General features: G+C 33.8%; 1 protein-coding gene across 4 annotated transcripts in view; it reads left to right on the top strand.

The window, feature by feature from the left end:
* Positions 1 to 371: 371 nt before the first annotated feature.
* Positions 372 to 19,257, top strand: part of Moe (moesin) — a 236,779-nt gene continuing 217,893 nt past the window's right edge. The window contains exons 1-2 of one of the 4 annotated variants that reach the window (XM_089592508.1): positions 372 to 383; positions 4,771 to 4,950. In XM_089592508.1, the coding sequence (XP_089448634.1) occupies positions 372 to 383; positions 4,771 to 4,950 (192 nt within the window). Of the gene's footprint in view, positions 384 to 3,911; positions 4,572 to 4,770; positions 4,951 to 19,257 lie in introns of those variants that run through there. The other 3 variants (XM_089592506.1, XM_089592505.1, XM_089592507.1) reach the window with 3 other exon arrangements.

Below are 19,257 nucleotides of genomic sequence, written 5' to 3' on the forward strand. Positions count from 1 at the left end.
TGTAACAAAATGAAAATGCTATAGTTCGTAAACAAGTTGCATTATAGGCTACTACAACCGTAACTGTAGATTAAACTCATGCACTTGAATTGTAATTAAATCCTACCTTGAATGTCTGCAGATTTTGTCGTCGATGCTTTAACGGATTTTTTTCTTAGTTTTGCTTTGTGAAATTTTAGTTTTACAGTTTTATAAGCGTTATGTAACCCTCCACCAACTGTCTGTTCTTGACCCTTTTCACTTTAATGTGGTACGTATAGTACTTGGACACACTCTCCGTAGGAAATAATTGCACAACTTGCTTAGCAAGATCATATAACTCTTTTTAGTTGACTATAACATATTATTATCTATGATTCTCTAGTTTAAAGATGCCGAAAACTGTTATAGTAGATCAGTATTTCAAAAGTTGATTAAAGAAATAAATTTTCTTCAACAACAAAATATTTTTGTAAAAAAAATAAACATGACGCAAAGATATCGTAAGACATAATTAAGTTGTCGGTAAGTTGTCTGAGAGCGTTACTGGAACGCACCCATAGTATGATATGCGCTCGTGCAGTACACACATGAGTATATATACAAACTCATTTGTTTGTATACATCCAATATCAGTGCAGACACTGCAGACGAAAGTGGGCGATTACTGGGTGAAAGTCATGTCAAGTTAGGCCAAGCTGCGCCCAAGTCAGTGCCGTATCACAAACCCACCTGCGGCCAGGAACCCAGGCTTGATTGCTTGATTTGTACCAAGCGTATAAGCTGGGCATCCCACTTTTATTTTTACTTGAGGTTATGTAGGTTTCGTGCACTCTAATCCTATGTCTTTTAGACAGTAAAAATAGCTTTTATATAATCTGGTGTTTACAGTGTCTGCATTATTAATTATTAGGTAAATCGAAGTCGTAGAAAACGTTGGTAAAATATTCATCTTCCTAAGTACACGGGGTCTATGTTTTTTTATAAAAAAATGCTGATATGTAGCGAACGGTAATGCGTAATGAAAAATGACCATCACCATTCAAAAGAGGAGAAAAAAATACGTTAAAAAAGATTATTTACTGACTAACTGAAAATCTCGAGAAAAACGGCCGTGAAAGACTTAATGCAAAGGTACGTTTATGTATGGATATATTAGCCTGCTAGTCGACGCAGCAGTACCGCCATCATGCTCGGTTGACCAGAGCGCGGGGAGTGGAGTAAGGGAAACAGCTCGTAGCACGGCTTGCACTGAGCCGAAATTTCTTTTTTCTTTCCGCCAGACACCTGAAAAATATTGCCAGTTCCAATGAAATATTTATAATGGAAAAAAATGTCTGTAAGAGAAAGTAGATTTTTGTATTCCGTAAATAATCGTTTTGTACGTATTTTTTTCTCCTTTTTCGAATGGTGATAGTCATTTTTTAGTACGCTAGATATCAGCATTTTTTTTTTTTTTTAATATAGACCCCGTGCATTTAGGAAATCGAAAATTCCACCAACGTTCTCTACGACCTTGATTTACCTATTAATTAATAATGCAGATACTTAAAGCAACAGATTATTTAAAAGCTATTTTTACTGGTCTATCTACGCGTTTCACTGCCAAGCAAGGAGCATCGACATATAAGAAATATAGATTGTTCGTTTTTATGTACGGCACTGAAGTACCAGTAGAAGGAGACACAATATCGAACGTGGATATCCGTCTTTCTCGTACATTGCTACAGATGGGAATGTGCGAGAGAGACATATGTCCAAGAACGAGCAATCTATATTTTTTATATGTCTATGGTGCCAAATTACAAGCAAAAGGAGACACAACATTGAACGTGGGTATTTGTCTTTCTCGCACATTGCCAAAGGTGGGAATGTGCCCGAATGGACATTGTAAGTAGGCGATTAGCAGGGCCTACTTAGGCTGCCTCTCTTGCTAACTGAGGTCCTACGTTGGCAGCGTTAGGTGGCATTTGGTAGGCCCTAAGTAGGCTGCCTTCATTGACGCAACATAACCACCTTTCAATCGATAAATATAGTCATGTACGTATGAGAATACACATCATATTCTAATTATACAAAAGTCATGCTCCATTTCAAACGAATCATACTTAATTTTCACGAAAATTTTCCATTACGGCATTCTTGATCACGTGTAGTTTCAAAAATATAATCTTAAGATAAATAGAAATTTTATATCAATGATGAAATAATGTAACCTTAAACATATCTTATTTACAATTGGTTATCAAATAATAACCAAGAAATGAATACAAATTGAATGCTCATACTGCAGTTTACTTTACTTTTATACAAAAATATATTGATTCAATTAAATGACAGATGAACTTGATTTGACGGCAGACATCTAAATGATAGTGTACAAGCTGTTGGATGTTAAGTTTCATAATACGGTTTTTAAATAGTTTTTATTAAAATTTTTCGAAGCAACAATTATTATTTTTAATTCAGTACTTTGAGAAACTTTGTTTAGTTGACAAGAAATTTAATGGCTACTGATTTTGTCAGTCTTATACGTATAAGAGTACTCATTAATTATTTGTGTAGGACTCAATGAAAGACACTTGTAACTTGTGTATCTGTGTATAATTCTACGCCATACAGTTGACACTGCAACTGTCCCGAACCGAAATTGTAAGTAGGTGATCAGTAGGGTCTACTTAGGCTGCCTCTCTTTCCAACTGAGGTCCTGCGTTGGCAACGTCAGTTGGCGTTTGGTAGGCTCTAAGTAGGCTGCCTCCATTGACCATCTTTCAATCGATAAGCATAGATATGCACATATAATAATACAGTCACATTGTATTTTAATTAAACAAAAGTCATGCTTTTTTTTAAACGAATCATACTTAATTTTCACGAAAATTTTCTATCACGGCATTGTTGATCACGTGTAGTTATAAAAATATAACCCTAAGATGAATAGAAATTTTATATAAATAAAGATATAAATGTAACTTACAAAATATCTTTCATTCACAATTTATATCAAGTTTACAATATGAACTTGTGATTCATGAGTCAATTCTAAGGAACTGTTAAATAATAACCAAGAAATGAATACAAATTAAGTGCTAACACTTCAGTTTACTTTTCTTTCACACTAAAACAAATTGACTTAATTAAGTGACAGATGAACTTAATTCAATGGTGGACATCTAAATGACAGTGTACAAGCTGTTGGTTGTTAAATTTCATAATATTAGTACGGTTTTCAAGTAGTTTGTATTGAAATTTTTTGAAGCAACAATTATTATTTCTAAGTCAGTACTTTGAGAAACAAATTTAATGTCGATTGATTTTGTCAGTCTCATAAGTATAAGAATACTCATTAATTATTTAAATAGGTTTCGATGGAAAACACTTGTAACTTGTGTACCTATATATAATTATATGCTACAGTTTATTATCTATATTTAGGCTGCAGTCACATGGAGCGCAAAAGAGCGAGCAGGATAGGATTTTCTCCATAAGCGGCTGTGTTAAGTTTATAGCGCCACGCAACAGGGCTATCCTGCAGCGCAATAGACTTAACACAGCCGCTTTTGGAGAAATTCCTATCCTGCTGGCTCTATTGCGCTCCATGTGACTGCAGCCTTACACTGCAACTGTAGCTGATATAACTGTATATACAATTCGAGAGGTAAGATAAAGATAGGTTATGTAGGCTGCCTAATGAGTACCTAACGCACGCCCCCTGATGTGCCTGCGTGTGCTCTCAGTAGGGCCTAACGAACTAGAGAGGCAATCGACTTTCATTTCTGTTCGGTTGCGAGAGAGACAGATACCCACGTTCGATGTTGTGTCTCTTTCTACTCGTGCCTCAGCACCGTACATAAGAATGAGCAGTCTATTTTTCTTATATCTCTATGAATAGAACTATATAGACAGCGCATGTGCAGCAGTGTATTAGTGTATTAAGAGAAAAATTCGCACATTCGCAAAAAATAATTTTTGCACTTGCTACAAATAATAATATGTCAATTTGCTGTTCAACAGAAAGTACAATTCAATTGCAAACGATTGATACCAAGTTTAATACTATAGACAATACAACGGGTGGAGGAGATATTTTTTTTGTCCTTCGCACGACCGCACCAAATTAATTTTTTTTTTTGCCAAACTGATTAATCTGGCAGTTTATTATATAGTGGTTTTAAACGTTTCTAACGACTCTACAGTTAGGGCTTCTTTTGAATCGTAGTTAGCAATAACTCGCAGAGTTTGTACAGCTTTGTACCACCTGTTATATTTTACATCGCGAGGATGTTAGAGGGGCATGAGTATAGGTAAAGGCGAAAACTGTAGATTCGTAGTGTTCCGTTTGTGTCTCATGCCCTCGTGCGTGTGATCACGCGCTTATTTTACAATTAAATTATAAATTATATCAGTCAATCGCTGCTACAGAATTTTCCGATGTATCCTTATTATTGGTCTCCAAATTTTTGACTTATATATAATATATATACAGCCGAGACTCCAGGCGGTGCATATAAATTTGTTTTTCCAACTACCACGCCTATTGTCACTACACTGCTTGACCTCAATACTGCGCCATGGTATCTGGATCGAAAATGGTAAGGCAGGCTACGAGCCCACCCAAAGTAACTGCTTTGCAAATGGCTTCTTGTTTCTTGCATGCATCTTTCGAATAATTAAATTTTCTACTCAGTGCATACGTTGCACCAGCTGATAGACGTGAATGCATTTTGCAGTCTTTGAAAATACAATCTTTCTTGTTTCATGATCTGCTTCTGACACGGTTTAACTACGAAGATGAACGTCAGGGTTACAACGATGGACGCCGAGCTAGAGTTTGCGATTCAGCAGACAACTACTGGCAAGCAATTGTTTGACCAAGTTGTAAAAACGATCGGATTACGGGAAGTGTGGTTCTTTGGGCTCCAGTACACAGACATCAAAGGTGACCAGACTTGGATCAAATTATACAAAAAGGTAAGAGGCACTAGTTAATTAGCTATTTTACTGTAACATCCGTACTGCTGCTGTAGTGCACAGGTATAACGTTAAGATAATACATAAGATTGATAAGTAGCCGCCATTTAAAGCTAAGCTTGTTGATATCCCGGAGTTCATAATACTACGAATGGCGGTTACAGGAATAAAGTAGATCTGTCACCCTGCTCATATTCTTTTTAATGAGTCCAGTCCAACACCGCCTTTCTCTAGTCTTTGTCTACCACTATTCTCTTGAAATATTGTACAATATTAATTAGTGTAAAACATTATTTGATTATACTTCTACCTCAATTCTACAAGTTCAGAAAATGTTTCTGTGACATTGCTCTCTTATTTCATACATGTATTACATGCATTTAAAGTTATTGGGAAACACTTGATGTACATTACAAAGCTGAGCACTTATCACATGCACTTAAACACATTTCTGGCACTTGTGGGTATATCTATAGAAATGTGCACTAAACAATGTGAAATTAGATGTAGGATACATTTACCTGTAGAGTTTTCGACACCTTGCATATTACTAATCATTTGAAATTCATGCATCATAGTAAGCTGGTCCTTTTATATACATTTAATGTAAATACAAGTGTAAGTGCATACGTATGATTAAACTACTCAAAAAATTTCTAGATCTTTTGGTTGATTGATCAGTGAAAATAGTATTATTATTTACAAGTATGTTAACAGTAGATGTACGAAAAGCAAAGATGGAAAAAAGTCTCAAATCAAATTTATCATTTTTGCTTCTGATAAGTTAGTGTTGTTGAAAAGTGTTCAAAGTACAAAAAGTAAATGTTACTTACAGATTCAAAAAAATTTACAGATATTCAGGTTTTTTGAACATTATTATAAAAAATTAATCTGAACCTAGCAGTCAAATTGTAGCAGTGGTACCATCAAATACCAAACATTACTTTAAATATCTTAGAAACTGAGCAGAGGTCCCTAATTTTAGTAATGTCGCTACTGTGATTTAGTTCCTTGTTCCAGTTTTATCCCAATTAAATATTATTTATTGTGTTGCACTAATTAATAATCATAAAGGATATCATAGTCTATATAACCTTGTTATTTATAAAAGTAAAAATAAGCTATAGCTTGCGTTCTAATTTTAATTGTAAAATTTGTTCAATTAAATTATAATATAAATTTATTAATAAGCACATACATTTTTATATCTCGTTAGTCAGAGTGTTTAATAAATCAGGTCATATGCAAGACCTTATGAGAATCCAAACAGTGTCTCAATAATAATTATTGAAATAGATACTTTACGAAATCAGTTTCTATACATAGATAATTATAGTTTGTGGTAGGAACTAAAAAGTTTTCTGCATAACCTTGAAGAAAACAGCTTGTACATGCCTTGAAATGTTAGGCAATAGCTGCATCACTAATTACAGTACTGCTCTCTGCTTTGTAGAAGCACCTCATTAAGTAGATACAGCAGACAGTCAACTAGAGGGCATTTCTCTGCTATAAATGAATGGTAACGTTCAACTTACTTGTATTCACCCACTTGTTAAAAAGTCTAATCTACAAATGTGCAGAGCATTATTGCTTCAATTAACAAGAGTCTGTCATAAATAAAAATTACTTCTCGTTACTAAAAATACTTTTAAAACTAAAAATATCTTGTAAGGCTACAGGTATAATTATCCATTGCTCAGAGACAAAAAAAAATCCGATTTAATCTTGAGTTTTCCAGTAGAGAAAAAATTGGTCATTCCTCTACAGAATTTCCCCAAGAATACGGGAAAAATAGTTTTGTCCAAATTAGAAGTCAGCTTTATTTATTTATTTATTAAACAATTTTTTTTTAAATGCCAATTTTTTATTCAGTTTTTTGCTCTTAATATCTTCGTCTATTGCTCTTTGTAAAATTTTTCGACCGTCAATCACTTTGTCATCAAATTTCCTATGAAAAATGATCACTTAAAAATCCATTTTTTATTGTTAATAACCCGTTAATGGCAAGAAAAAGCGAAACAAATTTTTTTATATCGAAAAACTTTTAGTTGACGTTAAAAAAAAATATCATGTTAATTTGGCTATAACCGTGAGAAAATATAGGTATGAAGTTGCACAACTAAGAGCTATGTGAAAAATTGTCAAATAATTGTCAGTTTTTTGTTAATTAATTTTTTAAAGTGAAACGTTGAAGTGTTACAAAAACTTAACGGTCGGTTTATCGACATTCCGCTTTGATGAAGACATTGGATTCAATGTTTGTAAGGACAAAAAAAAATTGATTTTTGTGAATTCTTACGTTTTGCTATCAAAAATTTTATTTTGCAACTTAAACAATTGCAAATATGTCAGTCATTTTTGCTTACTTTTCTTTTCGTAATAAACATTATTGCATTTGTCACACTGAGAAAAGAGGTGTTAGAAAAGTGTTACAATTATTATAACAATTACAACATTTTATAAGAAAGCTGAGATACACTTGCCATATTATAAAAAATACCATACTACATAGTAAAACCAGAATATATTAACATTTGCAATTTTGACATAGTAATTTTTATTTTACTCAGAAAGAATTATTATATTCAAGTAAGTGAAGAAAAATATATTTTACATATATGTATTGCCCAGTGAATATATATGTTTATCAGAAGATTAATTAGTATAATATATATAGACATGAATGAATATAGGTATGTTTTTCTTATTGCACAGAGACACTGATGTATTTTAAAAATATTTTTATTTTACAAAAGATCTACAGCGATTGGGATTTGAACCTTCATCCTTGACTTTTCGAGTCAGGCTCTGCAACCACTAGACTAAGGGACACGATGTGCACGCTAGTGTGAATAAAGTACATGTGGGAATGTGTACTGTTTATCATACACACAATAAAGTTGAAAAATCGAAGCGTTTTCTGTGGACCAAGGTGTTGAAAACAATTGATTAGTCGATTTAAAATTAATTGTCAGCACGTATCAACTTTTAACCCTGATAAATCAATTAAAATGTCTCTCTTCATATTTACATTCGTATAACCTCAAATTTGATACTAAATAGGCGTATATACCTATATCTATCGTACGAAATTACTTTCGAAAATAGTCTTTTTACTATACTGAATAGCAATGCAATGAAGTGAAAAATTTTACTGTCACATAGCAAATTCTACTTTAGAATGTAGTACGTTTTAAGGGGGCTCCTTCACGAAAGTCCCCAAACGGAGATATATTATTTTTTGTAAATAAAAGTCTACTGAATTTAATGGTGGTCTAAATTATATTTCGAATGGGTCAAAATTTTGAGAAATCCGAGCTCAAAGTTGTAACTATTAGCACGTGTTCCTATGGGGCAGCGTGAAAAACAATTTGTTTTCATTTATAATAAACCTAAATTAAATGTCCCAGCAGACTGAATACATACGTTTTGTAGATGAAGTCTTCCTCTGTAATATGCTGTATTAAAAATTGTGGATAAAGGACCATTTTAGCGAGATATTTGTGATGGAAATAAATAAATAGTGTCCGGGAGGTCAGGAGGTCACGTTGGTAGCAGACGTACTTGTTCACGACATATATATACCATATACCTATATACCTATATATTACATCGCTATACTACACCAACACAGGTGGTCTGGTCTGGTGGTGTACCCTTGTATGCACTAGACTGGTCAAAACAATAATTAATTTTTCGTACAAAGTTAAACTACAGACATAAATATCATTTTTTCCACTTCATACGTTATTAAAAATATCATAATAATTTTCAGACACATTTGTTTATTGAAAAACAAAACTTTATTTTTTGTTTGTCTTTGACCTCAGCAGTAGTCGTAGGAGCCCCCTTAAAATGATTACAATAAAATTTACTATGATGTGTAGAACAAATTGTACCATCACAATTTTTACTATGTTAGACAGTAATTTTTTATTGTGCCGTGAAATAATTTTTGTAGGGCTACTGCATCATAAAAATTACTTAAAATATAATTAAAAATTATTTTTAACGTAATAATTTTGCGTCACCAGATGAGTATAGCTTAGCTTTCATAAAAATATAGTAATTTTTAGTACAGTTATAATAATTTTTCTAACACTACTCTTCTCAGTGTATAAAAAAACACGAATTAAAAAGAAAAGAATGCTTTAGCTTAACAACTGTGACACAATGAAGATACACTTAGTGAAAATTGAAAAAAAAATTAACGTAATTCAAGCAAAAATGCTATAAAAACTCAATTACAAATTTGTTTGATGCAATATACTGTTATTTTTATTTGACTCCGTTGTTACCGGCAATGTTGCTTAGTAAGCTGTATAGTGTATATTCTGTTTTTGTAAGTATTCTAACTTACGTATAATTAAGATCTACCTTAATGTTGTGTATGACTATAGCGCGGGTATTCGAGAGTATGAGTGTATGTGCGTGGAAGCACAGGCTAGTGACGCTCTTAATGATAGTAAGACAGTTCAGTGTAGTAAGACAGTTATATACTACCATGCTCAGAGTGTGTATGTATACAAGCGGACTGAACCTTCTGTACTTTCATTACAATATATCCTTCTACTTTGTACATATTAAACTGGTGCTTTTATTTGATTTATAGTTTAACATCAGAACTGGTGACGAGGTTTAAAATAAAAAAATAAAATAAAATAAAATAAAAAAAGCACCATACTCGCATAAGTTTATTGAAGATGGACAAATTGGATTTTGATACAGTATTAAAGAAAGCTGTTTCCAGGGACTCGGAAGTGAAAAATGGCTTAAGTTCGAAAAGTAGGTTAGGAAATAACAACACATAAGACTTTTTCAGATTCAACACATAAGTAAATAAGTCTAATAATCAAACTAGTAACAACGGGAAAGGTACGGCTACTTTTTTTCATGTGAAAACATTTTATACGAGGTTTGGACTCTCCACTTGGGCAGTGAAAATTTTCAAAGCGTAACGTTTTTTCTGTCACGCCTATATAGATATACTAATACCGTTCTCTCTTTCTCTACTAAGGAACGCCGAGTTTGCGCTGCTGCCAGCCAAAATATATAGATATACTGTATGATATTCGCTACAAGCAGCTAAGGATACTTGCGCATGCACAGACACACGCACTCATGCTGTGCACGGCTACTGGCCAAGAGTGGTGACGGGGAGCACGGCGTATACACGTATATCAGTGCAGAGTAGAAGCAGCTAACTTCAGGATAATAAAGAGAGAGAGAGAGAGAGAGCAAAAGTATTGTGTATGTGTGCGTATACGTGCTTGCGTGCAGTGCAGTACAGCAGTCGACAGTCGACAATGTCGACACTCGACAGATAGGTTTGAGTCTATCTGTACATAGTGCTTCATATTCGCTTTGGTACACTGAGAGACTAGTGGAACGCCCTCTGTACTCGCACGGTCAGATAGAGTACTAATGTAGCGTACGCCTACCGACTCATTCAGTGGGACAGCTGGCGAGCCCCTTCGAGCTATAGGCGGACCACCGTTGTACAACAGCAGACTATCTATACCAGCGATGGGATATAGTTCCTTCCAGATTTGGGAATTCTCTAGGACCCAACTTCTCTGACGTGGAAAATCACTAGATCAAAAAAAAATAGTACCGAACGTGAGTTAAATAGTTAATTATGAATAACACAAGCGCCTACCACCCAATGACCCGGGGCGCTTACTGGCCACTCTGTTAAATAAATAATTATTAGTAACGACACAACTGTCAATCACCCAATGACTCGGGGCGCTTACTGGCAACTCTGTTTAATAAATAAATTATAATAATACAAGCATCTATCACCTGATGACCTAGGCTGCTTACTATCTACTCTGTCAAATAAATCATTATTAAGGAGGCTTGGGCGATTTTGAATGAAATGCTGGCTAGGTCTAAAATTCAGAGATTATATAGATAAAGTTTGCTAGATTTTTTTAGGAAAACAAAATAGGTAGGTCAACACATTTATTTTCGAGAAAATCGCTTGTGAAAATTCGTCATTTTAACACGCAACCTTACGGAACCCGAAATTCAATAGACTACCGTACCGCAATAAAAAGCTGTGGGTCCACACATTAAATTCGTACATGTACTTGAAAGTATAAAGAATCTATTATTTAAAAAAAAGAACAGGATTAACACGTTAAATTTTGAGAAAATAGCGAGGAAAACATCGAACATGAGAATTGTTTTGTTCAGGTACTGTAAGTGCGCATGCGCTGTACATTCATAAACATACAAGCATGAAAATTTAAGTCTAACACAAGTATAGGTATATAATAGCAGATGAGAGCAAGAGAGTACAGTATTGTCAGCTTTATCGTAGCAGGGCCGTCATCTTTACACAAGGTACCTCGGAAAAACTAATAAATTTTTTAATATCGATTTTCCCAATGACTTTTCCGCGTATTATTGCTATTTTGTTCACTCATGTGTATAATAAAAATGATTATAAAAAAAAATACTACAAAGAATCATTTGTATGACAAGTACCCCACAGGGGCCCCTCAATAGACACGACACCAAACGCCCAAGCCTCCTTAAAAAATGACACAAGCGCCAATCACCCAATGACTCGGGTTGCTTACTGGCCACTCTTATAAATAATAAATTATTATTTAATAACACAAGCTCCTGTCACCCAATGACCCGGGGCGCTTACTGGCCACTCTTATAAATAATGAATTATTAATTAATAACACGAGAGCCTAATACCCAATGATCCGGGGCGCTTACTGACCACTCTTATTAATAATGAATTATTAATTAATATTACGAGAGCCTAATACCCAATGACCTGGGGCGCTTACTGGCCACTCTTATAAATAATAAATTATTAATTAATAACACGAGCGCCTAATACCTAATGACTCGTGGCGCTTACTGGCCACTCTAATAGATAAATAATTATTTATAACACAAGCGCCTATCACCTGATAATCTGGGACGCTTATGGCAAATCCAGTAAATAAATAATAATTAACAAATAAAGAAAGCCCCTATTTTCTGGTGATCCAGGACACTTGTTGGCAACACTATTAAATAATCAAAAGTTGATTGATAACACACGTAAACGATTTACAAATTTGATTGATTGTCTTGTACGACAAAGATCGTTTTAATTGGCGCTCTTGTGATTAATTGGTAATTTATTATTCAATAGTAACCAGTAAGCGCCCCGGGTCATTAGGTGATAGGCGCTTGTGTTATTAATAATTATTTATTTAACAGGGTGGATAGTAAGAACCCCAGGTCCTCAGGTGATAGATGCTCGTGTTATTAATAATTATTTATTTGACAGAGTGGATAGTAATCACCCCGGGTCATCAGGTGATAGATGCTTGTGTTTTTAATAATTGTTTATTTAACGGAGTGGTCAGTAAGCGCTCCGAGTCATTGGGTGATTGACACTTGTGCCGTTTACTAATAATTATTTATTTAACAGAGTGGCCTGTAAGCGCTCCGGGTCATTGGGTGATAGGAGCTTGTGTTATTAATTAATAATTTATTATTTATAAGAATGGCCAGTAAGCGCCCCGGGTCATTGGGTGATAGGCGCTTGTGTTATTAATAATTATTTAATTAACAGAGTGGATAGTAAGCACCCCGCGTCATCAGGTGATAGATGCTTGTGTTATTAATAATTATTTATTTAACAAAGTGGCCAGTAAGCGCCCCGGGTCATTGGGTGATAGGCACTTGTGTTATCAATAATTATTTATTCAACAGAGTGGATAGTAAGCATCCTGGGTCATCAGGTGATAGATGCTTGTGTTATTGGACCTAATTTAAATTTTGCGCCTCACGTTCGGTACTATTTTTTTTGATCTAGTGATTTCCCACCTCAGAGAGGTTGGGTCCTAGAGAATTCCCAAATCTGGAAGGAACTATATCCCATCGCTGATCTATACAGTTCAGCAGGGGTTTTATCAAGGTGTACGGAAGTTTATACTTGTGCATGCGCATATGACAAAACTTGACTTCTGCGCATGTGCAGATGACAAAAATACGTTGGAAAGTGCAAGTACTTGTCGCACATTACTTGTCCCGCAACAGTGAAGCGCCTGGCGTCCTACTCTGGTTCGTCTCTCGTTCCAACGTAAATGGTATCTCAGCTGCGCCACCTAAAGGACAGAAGGCGTTCCCCTAATCTCTCAGTGTAGCATCAGCGCTAGTACCTCCATAGACCGGAAGGATAAACATAGGTGCTGGGATGAAACGTAAGCGAGTATGAGGTAGACATAGTAAAATAATGTCCTTTTATTAAATTTAATAACGTAATTTAATTATTCAAAACAATTTCTGACCGTATAAAAAAGGCGAGTGTGTGTACAAAGTAAAGCACATACTTATATGTGGTATCGTAAAGCAGAGTTCAAATACAACTTAATTCTTTGCTCTGTATTTTTATCCCGGTACCTATGTTTGACCTTTTAGCCAATGGTGGCGCTAGCGGTGATGCTACCAAGGCAAATAGGTACAACCTTTGAATTTCTGCACGTGCTTCTTATATTTGCTACATAATTAATATTGTGTTTAGCATGGATGACAACAATGGTGATGAATCTTCGAGTAAAATAACAGCTATAGCAGTGATTACAAATAAATTACAATACAACTGTGAAACATTATTTTGTCTTCAACATTCTATTACAATAGATATAATTATTAGCGATTATTTTTAAGCCGGTCCTACTAATATTACTACAGCACTTTCTTCAAGATTAAAATGTAAGCTAATAATTATGCATAAAGTATCTGTCGTGCTTCGAGTATGTTTTCACATTTTCCGAGAGTAGCCCGCAACACTCTCGACTGGTTTTTTTTTTCTTTTTTTTTTTTTTTTTTTTATTCATCATCGCCCTTAGGCTCAGAAATGCCATTCTTTTACATAAGAAAAGTGTTAATTAGCCATTGGTGCAAACCTGAGTTATGACCAGATGGTCATACACATAAACACAACACGAGGACCAACTCAATCACACCCACCTGTGATAACGTCGACGAAACGTAAGAGAAACACAGTTAATCGATGCTGAAAGATCAACAATACATCAGGCGAAACGGTGAGACTTAAACGGTAACCCATCCAAGTACTAACCGCGCCAAATGCTGCTTAATCTCGGAGATCGACGGAACTGCAAGCCCACCGTTGCGCCACCGCAACCACTTAAAGGCATTCCGTATATCATTTAAAATGTCTACTTTATCGACTTCCCTATATAAAAAATTATTGTTAATAACTAATTATGTAACTATTAAAACCCAAAATGATGAGAATAGCCCCTAAGCTATTACTTTAAAGAAACAATCAAGCCTAAATTCAATACAATTTGTTGCGAACTTGGAGAAAAAATTACATTTCAGATTAAATACACTGACCCACTCTTTTATGATCACGAAATGTAACTTTTTTCTCTAATACAATTTGTTGCGAACTTAGAGAAAAAAGTTACATTTCGTGATCATAAAAGAGTGGGTCAGTGTATTTAATCTGAAATGTAATTTTTTTCTCTCAATTCGCAACAAATTATATTGAATTTAGGCTTCATTGTTTCTTCAAAGTACCAGCATTGGGGCTCTTCTCATCATTTTGGGTTTAAATAGTTATATGATTAGTTATTAACAATAGTTTCTTATATAGGAAAGTCGATGAAGTAGAAATTTTAAATGATATACGGAATGCCCTTAAAGGTACAGCTATATGGAAATCGTCAGGAGCTCGAGCAAATACATTAAGGCCGCAGGAAGAAGACGAAAGTAAACAAGACATTGTGTGTTATTGTTGTGGAAAGCCTAACCATATAAGCAGAGTGCCGGTTCAAGGACTACACGTGTAATATTTGGCGAAAGATAGGACATCTGCAACACGTGTGTGTAAAAGAGCCAATGAAAACAGTCAGGAGATCGTGCACATATTTGAAGAGAGAAGCGAAGAAGGTACGTATGATGGAAGTCAAGAAAACTCGTGGTATGAATTTTTTGCGTTATCGAGTAAGCCAAGCTTCAGTGGAAGCAGATCCTATTTTTTTTTATGTAAAAATTAATGGCGTTAAAATTTCAACGAAATTAGACACAAGTACGTATGCGACGATTTTATCGGAAAAAGTTTAGCGCGAGGATTTTAATAATGTGACAATGTGGTGACAAGTAGGTAAGGGCCTTTGCTAGTGTGCAGGAGGTCAGAGGTTTTAGTCCATTTTTTTTTTTTTTTTTTCAAGTGTTTGTTACAGAGAAAGAAATGAAATACTTAATAATTAAACGAAATTCAAAATTTGCGCTGTGCTGTTATGGTGTGGCATCGTGTGGACTATTCACAAACAATATTGCTGAAGAAAAAGGTAAAGAAAAAAGTATAAAAAATGACAAATAATATTAAATAATCAAACGAAAATTGAGAAAAATGTACTGAAGAAGAAAAAAAATAAAAAAAGCTACTTTAAGAAAGCAAGAAATGCAAGTATTTAAAGAGAAAAAAAATTGGAGAAAGACCAAGAACAATTTCTGAAACAGCATCAAAAAATCCTAATAATTAAGGATGAAAGAATAATGATGAAAAAACAAAATTTATTAGAAGAATAAAGAATGATTTTTAGTGAATTTTAAATAAGTCCTGCACTTTTGCGATTAAACAATTTCTCTCAATTTACTTAACATCTAGTTCATCCTCAATTATTGAGGTTTATTTTTGGATGGAGTATTTGACTCGCAGTGATCAAGTGGTAGTAATTAGGGATCTCGCAGTAAAAAGGGTAAGCTGTCCGTAACTAGTGTTTGAGACTCATGGTATACTTGCTTATTTTTTTTACAAAATAAAAGATTTTAAGTACTGTTACGTGGTTTTTTCGGTGCCGTAAAAAAAAAAAAAAAAAAAAAAAAGAAAAACATTTTTTTTCATACGATGAAAGTTCTATTCCGCAGTAATTACCCTAACTTTTATAATTTTTCGTTAATATCCCCGTTTAAGTTTATGTAATTATACATCATAAGATAAGTTTCAATTAAGGGCTAGTAGTACTCTTTAGTACAGAAAAAAAATTAATGCATTGCTGTTTAAATTTTTTGAGTGTTAACTATACCAAAACATTTTCTGACGCTGTTCCAATTAAACTTGATATCATAAAAATCAACCTTTTATAAAAAGTACAAAACACAATGCTTGTTTTAGTGTTAAAAATAATTTTTTTCTGAATTCTCTTCTAACAATGTAGTCAAATTTACAGTAATGCTTTGCCAATCTTAACTATGATTCAGTAATTGTTGCAAAATTATATTTTTTTGTAAGATTTTCTCCTTATTAGGAAAATTTATAACTATAATTTAATCCTTGAATAATTTTTTCTTATTTTTCAAATAAAATGATAAAAAGCAGTATTGGCTCAGTAGTAAGTATGATTGATACTGAAATAACACTGTTTTTGGGATTAAGAGTTCGATTTCTCCTGAATGCACATTTTTTCAAAAATCTTTTTTCAACAGAAAAGAGTTTCCTGTGAAACCCGGCTGTTTCAAGACAGGTTTTTCCGTTACTTTTTTCTTCATTGTTGTTTTAAAATTTTGTCTTTGCCCTAGAGGTCTTTGGGTCTGGGTAAATTCGAAACAGTGTTAGGGCCTTAAGTAAGAACAAGTGGATCTGATGCCAAGCACCAGGCAGGAAACGCTGGCCTTACTGGCTAGCAATGATCCCTGCTTACAAGCCTTAATCTGATGTTTCGGCAGAAAGCGCTGACTTAACTGGTGAAGAGTAGAAATTTATTATTTGTAGTCTTCCTTTGGAGAAAAATTACTCAGTGACGAGTGCCAGCTTAGCTGGTAAGGTGTGGCTGTAGGATCACAAGTCTCACCGGAGAAACTCTCACTGTACCCTTGGTATAATAAGTATGGTATCAGTCAAGGTAATTTGGCATGGTAAAAACATAATTATTTTTCGTATACTCTATATACTATACCTAGTATCACCGATGACAAAATTATTATCAATTACAACATAGTATTAAAAATTGACTAATCAATACGATTACATTTTTATTTTTGAGTCATTTAATACAAATTTGAGCTCCTAGAGATAGCACCCAACAAGTAAGGTAAAGTCACCTATTATGAAATGGATTTTAGGAACTTTTTTTTTGACTGACAATAGCAACAATTTAGTAAAACTTATAACAAAAGTCCAAATAGCGTTGGAATTGCTAAGTTGTCATTTATTATTTGCATTTTTAATTATTCAAATATAATCAATTTAAAAAATACTGTATGAAAAAAGCTAGAGGACTTTGGACTCCTATTATGAAATGGTGTTTTCGAAGGTGCACCTATTATACCATACAGCTAGGCTCCTATTATAAAAACTGATTAATAATACTATTAATCGCTTTGTAATTAACCTTATCTCGTTATTTCTCAAGTTTTTTATAAAATAAATAAGAAAGTATAATGTGTAATTCTAAAAGTTGAAAATAATCCATGGTAATCGTAGGTAAAAATAAAATAACACTCATTTTTAATGCGAAAATTAGAAAAAAGCGTAACTAAATGATGCTTTCATTTAGTTTAAAATAAACATTAATAATATTTGAATCACAATAAGATAGTTTCAAAAAATAATTAACTTTTAAAGTAATGTGAAGAAATAGTAAACCAACAAAGGTACCTATTGCAATTAAATTTTTTTCTTTTTTTATTCGTTTTCGTTGCAGAGCCTTTATTTTTATGTTCAATTTTTTTTCTCATCATCTAATTTCTTTTTTTCTGCATCCAATTGTTTTTTGGCATCTCTAAGTTGTTTAACCTTGGCAGCTTTTTCTGCATCCTTCTCTTTATTTTTCCGTGCAGCTTTGACCCATTCATCAGAAGTTCCTACAAGAACTTCTTGGTTTTTTCCATTTTTTTCAAGTTTTGTCTTAAAGTTTTTTGGCAAAAACTCGATTGGACATTTGAATAAGTTCTTGAACACTTCTAATGTAACAGGAACACCTAATTATTTGTTTATTAAGAGTCAATCGTCAATAAAATGTTTTATGCATCAGATTTTATTATATCTGTACTATTAGCTGATCCTACTTCAGTTACTCGGGTTTTCTGTAGAACTGGCGTCAAATATTACAGCTTGATTTGAACAATATGAGTCATTGACTGGTAATGTAGTTTCTGAAGAACTTGCATCATTTAATACAACTTTATCAGAACTGTGTATGTTATTAACATGTAACACAGTTTCTTTAGGAAAACAAAGATCACATCCTTTCATATTTTCAAAAGTGTGGAAACAGTAAATATACCAATATAACAGAATTACTTTATTTTATAAAGTACAATAAAAACGATACCTTGCACAGTTTCATTCGTATTGTTTGTTGTAGAGGAAGCTTGAGGCTCAATACTGTTTTCATCGTGTATCGAATTTTCCTCATCTGTGTTTAGAACTACTGCACCACTCACGTCAATGTAACACTCCAGTACAAGATAGTTAAGATGGAAGTCATTGACATCATTAGGTTTTAATTGCTCATTACTCTGATCTTAATCAGTTATTTGATTTTTATTTGTATCTCTATTTCGGGGAGGTCTACCATTAACATTGACGTACTCGTGAGGCTCAAGCAATTTAATGGTTTTTATTAAAGGTTTAACAGTTTTCTTTGCCTAAACGTTGGTTTCGTCTGATAAAACAACGTCCACATGTATAAAAAATATTATTGTTAGAATCAAATTTCAAAACGTTACAGCGTACTTTACCATTGTGACGTACAGTATCTAGAACCTTTGTATGTTCGCGCCCAAGACTCACCTCTCACGGCGCATGAGCAGCGGATACAGAGTATGATGATTACCTTTCGGCGGCGAGCCCGAGCGTTATCAGCTCTCCCGCTCTCGCTCTCTCCGATCAGCCTCCGAACCTAACCCCACGCACGCGACCGCTCTTGCTTTGAGACTCTAATAAACGAACATATACTTTCTTCCACGTGTTTTCAATCCCCTTACACCCCGAAACTCCACAATTCCCACGTAACACCTTTAACTAAATAATTTCAGCAATTTACTCGAACATAAAAATTTTTGTCGCTTAATCTCAGAAAGTTTAAGTTTTATACTCTGCCTATATATATATACATGTTAAACATAAACTACTGAAAAAAAATTTTTTTACAAAGAAATTAACTCTCTTACTGAAACAAAATAAATATTTAAATAGAGATTTTATAATAGGAACCATTTTTGGAGATTTTTCATAATAGGTGACTTTACCTTAATTTCTAATGAAAATAAAAAGAAATACAAAAATACCGAAAAAATAATAGGTCACAC

Source organism: Copidosoma floridanum, unplaced genomic scaffold (assembly GCF_036245765.1).
Source record: "Copidosoma floridanum isolate Cflo_tuat_1 unplaced genomic scaffold, Cflo_Japanese_pri ptg000018l, whole genome shotgun sequence".
NCBI lineage: Eukaryota > Metazoa > Arthropoda > Insecta > Hymenoptera > Encyrtidae > Copidosoma > Copidosoma floridanum.